The following is a 6,000-nucleotide window of genomic DNA, read 5'->3' as shown; positions in this document are numbered from 1 at the left end:
GGAACACAACATGGTGTGACCACCAACAAAAATATGTACAAGATGCTGTGGTGGCACAAAGAAGGGGGGTTTCTAGCTCTATTTGGTTAGGTCAGGGAGACTTTCACTTATGTGAAGATGATTCAAGTTGGTTTTAAAGAAAAATTAGGAGCTCAACAGGGCCAGTTACATGGATGGGATGGGGGACCATAATGTGATTTGTGAAGAGGGATTTAAATGTGCAAAGAAACAGGTTGTGGAAGTAACAGGTTGGGTAGAGGTACCTACATTAGTTTGGCAGAAACATAAGTGGTTCCATAAAATGCCCTAGGAGAGGTGAGCTGGGACCAGATGATAATGAGTTGAACATTGTGCCAAAGGGATCTGATCTTTTAAAAGACTTTGGTTGTAGAATTTAGCTATACTGGATGGGTAAGATTTTGTGGGAAACTCTGAAATAATGTTAATTTATCTAGTCAAACCTAAAAGCAGTCTTACTCCTTGATGGTTTTCCGGAAGTTTAATACATTAAAAAATTATAATTGTATATGCTTTTGTGTTCTACTTTAATGATTTACTCAGTCTTCCAAATGGGTTACTTTCATGAGTAAAAGGTAGCAGTAGTTGAATGAAACACTAGAACAACAGGCATAAACTAGGACTGTCCCTGCCAGGGCATAAGACCAACCAACCTTGACCCAAATGGGCTGGCAGCCCAGGTGGAGAAATCATTTTTCCTGTTCTCTGGGAGCTCACATCCTGAGGGAGTAGGAGTAGGTGTGATGTGATGTGATCTTTTGTAATGCTGAACTCCATATTTGGGGATGAAGTTGGGGGTGGACTTGGATTTCCTGTCTGTCCCAGTGGGTTAAAATGAGAGCTCAGAATGCTGATAGCAGCAAAAACTGTCTCACTGTGAAAGACACTGTGTGACACAGATCAGTGGACAAAGAAATCCTGCTGCCTGTTTCTCTTGGGAAATTTGTAAACATGAAGCTCCTTCTGGTTCTCATTATTCTGCTGCTTGAGGAACCCACAGGTAATTTGTCCAAATGTACCATGAAATTCTAGGAGATATTACCGTCCATAGGAATGGGGTCAGGGTCTTCAAGATTGTTGAGATCTTGCCAATATCATCAAAGGTACCCATTTGAGTCTGTGCCTGACTTGAGTCTGTGTCTTAGAATATCCAGGGAGATAAGAAGAGATCAGGGCTGCATTCTTAGAGGTCCCCTCCAAAGGTAGGAATGAACGCCTCATCTAGAATTATCTTCATAATATTTAACATAGTTTTCATCCAGGAAACCGGCCATCACTTTTTCCATTCAAATTCATTTTCAGCCTATATTACAACAGTAAAGAGAACAGCACAAGCTTTGGAGTCATGTAGATGTGACATTAAAATATATCTCAATTATTGACTAGTTGTATGAATTGATCTTTTGAATTATTCCCTTTCTCATTTATCAGTATGATGACTCAATTTCATAATGAATGTATTTCATGTGAGGATCACATGAATTTGCAAATGTGAAGCACCAAATTAATGGTAGGAGCTCTACCAGTGAGGGTTTCCTTCTGTCTTGCTGCTGGAGAAAGATACTATCTTTTTGTGGCCCTAAAAATACTTTTCTAACCTGCAAAGATACTTCCTGGTTCTGGCATTTAGGATAGAGAGAACCATGTCTTTGTTCTCCATCTTTATTGCATGGGATTGGCCACATTTGTGTACAGGGGCAAATAAAGAATTGCAAACAGACTTGGGTTCTCAATGCAATACTCTGAATAGGTGACAGTTTGGATCTGTAGGGAGACATGTATACATGGAATTGAATTTGATCTTTTGGTGGCACATTTATCTGGGATCTAATGGAGGAGAGAGATTGAAGGGAAGAGAGGGTGGTGGAGAGAGGGAGAGACAGGCAAGGAGAGAGGGGTGGGTGGGAAGGGAGTGAGAGAGGAGAGAGAGAGAGAGAGAAGCCAGATTATGGAGAAGTCATTGAGGCTGAATAAGGGAAGGAGTTCCTAACGTCATATATTGCTGAGACTCATGATGGCTCAGCAAAGGGAGATATCTGCTACCCATGTCACTGAATGTGATACCCATTTACACTGTTTGCTTAAAAATTGCTGTCTCTGGTACTCTTTTAAAAGTTAATTATACTCTGAATTTTGCCATGGTGACAAGTTATTAAGGTGACAAGGGTGCCATGGTGACTGGGGACACTGGACCAGAGTAGGGCTGAGGGAGTGCTGACTTTGGAGCAGAGAAGACAGAGTCAGATTTGCCAACATCCTGGGGTGGGGCATAGCTCTGTGGATGACCATGAACTGAGCTCTCTCTTCTCTCTCGTGATGTAAATTCTAATGTTCTCAGAGCCAACTGGGTATTGGATAGAAGCCTGGGGTTTTAGATATCCTTAATTTGGGATAATTTTTGAGGAAGAGGCTGAGTATTCTCTTACCAGCCTAAGGTTCACTTTGGGACTATGGGAGGCCGTAGCTTGTAGGGAACTATGTACCTCTTCCATTCTGCTTCAGGTACTAATCTGGGTTCAATGTTGTTTCCTGGGCACAGATACGGCACTACCAAAAAAATGCTTCAGTAATGTAAAAGGCTACTGCAGGAAGAAATGTGAAATGGGGGAAGCATATGAAATAGCATGTCTAAATGGGAAATTATGTTGTGTTAAGGAAGAGAACAATAAATACCTGGATGCTCAACAGCTTCCTCCATCTCCAATACAGTCTGATGGGGAAATGGACTATATTATTTTATCCACCACCACACTTCTCACAACCCAACCATAAATCAAGTGCTTGCTCCACTGGTCCCCACTCTTTACACATCAAAAGCACCATCTAATCCAACAGGCTGGGGCAGAGATTTATCCACTTCTTTCTGTGAATTTGATTCTCCACATAATAAAGTTTTATGCTTTTCCCTGGATTTATTTATTCATGTATTCACTCTATTTTTTGAACACTTCGAAGATAAATGAATAGTTATCATGTTCCAGGCATTATACTTGTGAGATGAGAGATGCAGAGCTGAAGTGAACATGTTGGTAGAGGTGGAAGTTATTCCCTCCACTTGCTATGCAAGGTAATATTTCATAACATTTCAGGTATTACTCCTCTAAAAAGAGGAACACTTCACATAATGAAGTTTCTTAGGTCTAAGAAGATATGAATGTCCCAGCTTCCAATGTGTGGAGATGAATACAGAGGGTTTTGCTAACAACCAAGAATTCATTAGAGGAAGGCAAAATATTTGAACATTTTCATAACATTTTTGGGGGCAGATTTAATGAGGAGTGATGACACCTCATGATAATTCCAATACAAGTTTCCCTTGTTATCTGAAAGTAGGGTGTTCCTATAAGATCTTTCTTTTTTTAAAATTGAAGTATTGTTGATATACAACCTTATATTCATTTCAAATATACAACACAGTGGTTCAACAGTTACCCATATTATTAAATCCATGCCTCCACTAGTGTGTTACTATCTGTCAGCATAGAAGATGTTATAGAATCATTGGCTATATTCTCCATGCTATACTTCCATCCCCATAACCAACTTATATTATGATTGAGATTTTGTGCCTCTTTATCCCCCTAACCCTCCCTATCCACCCACCCCAATCCCTCCCCCTTGGTAACCAGTAGTCACTTCTTAGTGTCTATGAGTCTACTGCTATTTTGTTCATTTTGTCTTTATATTCCACAAATAAGTGAAATTGTATGGTATTTATCTTTCTCTGCCTGCCTTATTTTACTTAGCATAATTAATATCCTCTAGGTCCTATGAAATCTTTCATAAGCAAATGGCATAAATTGAGGAAGCAATTATTAATTTATGTGGGAAGTATTTTGAGCATTCCCAGACCCAAAAATAACCTCTCAGGCTTTCTTTGATATCTTAGGACACAAATTTTAACAGATGCACAAAGTAAATCTAGATAATGCACAGATACTCACAGACACAGTTCAAAGCTATGATGGATTGATGCTGAGATGCTGAACGTTGTTCCCTGGGAAGAAGCTTCCCAGGATCACTCTATAATGACTTACTGCAAAATAAACAGTGAACACTATTTTTGCTTTTTGCCTTTTTTCATATAAGTGGAGATCCTCTTTGGATTTCTTTCAGTTAGAAAAAAACAGGTACAAATATAGGTGTTTTGTAAAAGTGAAGTGGCCTACATAACTTTCAGAAAGCAGAGGATACGTGTACATCATTTGAAGTTCATTTAGTGTGCATGCTCCAACTCCTTTTTTAGTAGCAGTTTGACATCCAGTTGACATAATTTTTAGACATATATTACTGTTAGGATCTTTGAAAGTGTTGCATATTCTCTGTTTCAATAGCATGACATTTATAAACTTTTGCTGTAAGACCATAATATCTGAGGCTCTAATGTAAAATATAGTGAGTATAGGTGATAACACTATTATATAATTGAAATTTGCTAAGAGAATGGGAATGAAATCTTCTCACCCCCCCCAAATATGTGAGGTGATGGATGTGTTAATTAAATGGGGGGAATGTTTTCATAATGTATATATATCAAATCATGATGTACATTTTGAATATCTTACAATTTCATAAGTCAGTTTACCTCAATAAAGCTGAAAAAAAGCAGTGTGAAATTCAAAGCCTTATAAATGAAGAGGACATATTTTAGAAGCTCCACATGAACTAGACATAATTTCAGTAAGTTCGTGATGGTAGGAAATGCTCTGCAGAAGAACAGAACAGAATATTTGGTGGTGACATCCACTGATATTGCTTGGATGAAGTATTGGTAATAAATAACTTTTGTGGAGCTAACTTTTACTCATCCGAGATAAATAAGTGTGCCTGTTTCTCCATGTGCCCCTCACCATCTTGTTTCACTGGGAGGACAGACAAATATTTAAATTGGTATGTTAACATTTTAAGAACCTACAAGGACCTTCTTTTTAATAGTTGTGACTTTTGAGAATCCTGGAGAAGTGTTTAGGAAACAAGGATGAGACTAAATTTTAGAATTTTAGAAATTTTTGGTTGATGATTTCAGCACCATGGAAGCTAATGCATGACTATTTCAACCTAATTCTCAGAGCCTTTAAAACGGCTCACATAAGAACACCCTTTCTTTATTGTAACACTTGACAAGCTCTTCTCTTTTTAAGTTTTCTATCCTCTTTTTTAGAATCACCACAGGCATTTTTAGGGAGGGTCCATTTTGTCACTATGCTGTGAAGATGGGTCTTGCCCATTATTATTAGTCTATATGTGTCCACTACCCTACATGAGTCCATCGGTAAATTAGATACAAGAATCCATTTTGGCTTAGTTAGTATCAGATCAACCAATGAAGTGTCTTCTGAGTTGGAAGAGAGGGATATAATGCAAGTGAGTGCTACCATTTCTTTTAATAGGTCCTCATTTTCTAAATGAGTTTGAGTGGACCCATGCTTCCTATGACCTCATATATATGACATGAAAATTGTGTATAGGACACAATTTACAAAGATGGCACAGAGAGCTCCTACATACTCCTCTCAGTTTCCCCTGTTGTTAACATCTCACACTACCATGGCACATTTGTCACAGGTAAGTATGCTCTACACTTACTATAACTTCGATAGTTTTTCCTTAATGTCCTTTTCCTGCTCTAGGGACCCATCCAGGATATCACATTACCTTATTTTTCCTTATTCTCCTTTGGTCTCTGACAGTTTCTCAGAAATTTCTTGTTTTTGCTGACGGTTTTGAGGCATATTGTTCAAATATTTTACAGATGCCACTCAATTTGGGTTTTTCTGATGTTTTTCTTATTGTTAGATTGGGGCTATGGATTTTTGGGATGAAGATGGCAAAGGTGAAGTGACACTCTCATTGTATCATATCACATGTGCATGATATCAACCTGATCTCTCCATAAAATCTTAAACATGATCTTATCAGTTTATTCATTGTGAAGTTTCCTCTTTGCTCCTTTCCATACTCTACTCTTTGGAATCAAGCCAC

General features: G+C 38.3%; 1 protein-coding gene across 1 annotated transcript; it reads left to right on the top strand.

Moving 5' to 3' along the window:
* Nucleotides 1-969: 969 nt before the first annotated feature.
* DEFB128 (defensin beta 128) lies at nt 970-2,790 on the top strand. The gene is made up of 2 exons (XM_017643340.1): nt 970-1,018; nt 2,558-2,790. Exons 1-2 carry the CDS (start codon nt 970-972, stop codon nt 2,788-2,790), a joined length of 282 nt encoding a protein of 93 aa, XP_017498829.1.
* Nucleotides 2,791-6,000: the final 3,210 nt, after the last annotated feature.

The sequence above is a fragment of the Manis javanica genome, chromosome 5 (assembly GCF_040802235.1).
Source record: "Manis javanica isolate MJ-LG chromosome 5, MJ_LKY, whole genome shotgun sequence".
NCBI classification, from domain to species: domain Eukaryota; kingdom Metazoa; phylum Chordata; class Mammalia; order Pholidota; family Manidae; genus Manis; species Manis javanica.
The sequence above is the reverse complement of the archived record's forward strand: the minus strand, read 5'-3'. Positions and strand labels throughout refer to the sequence as shown.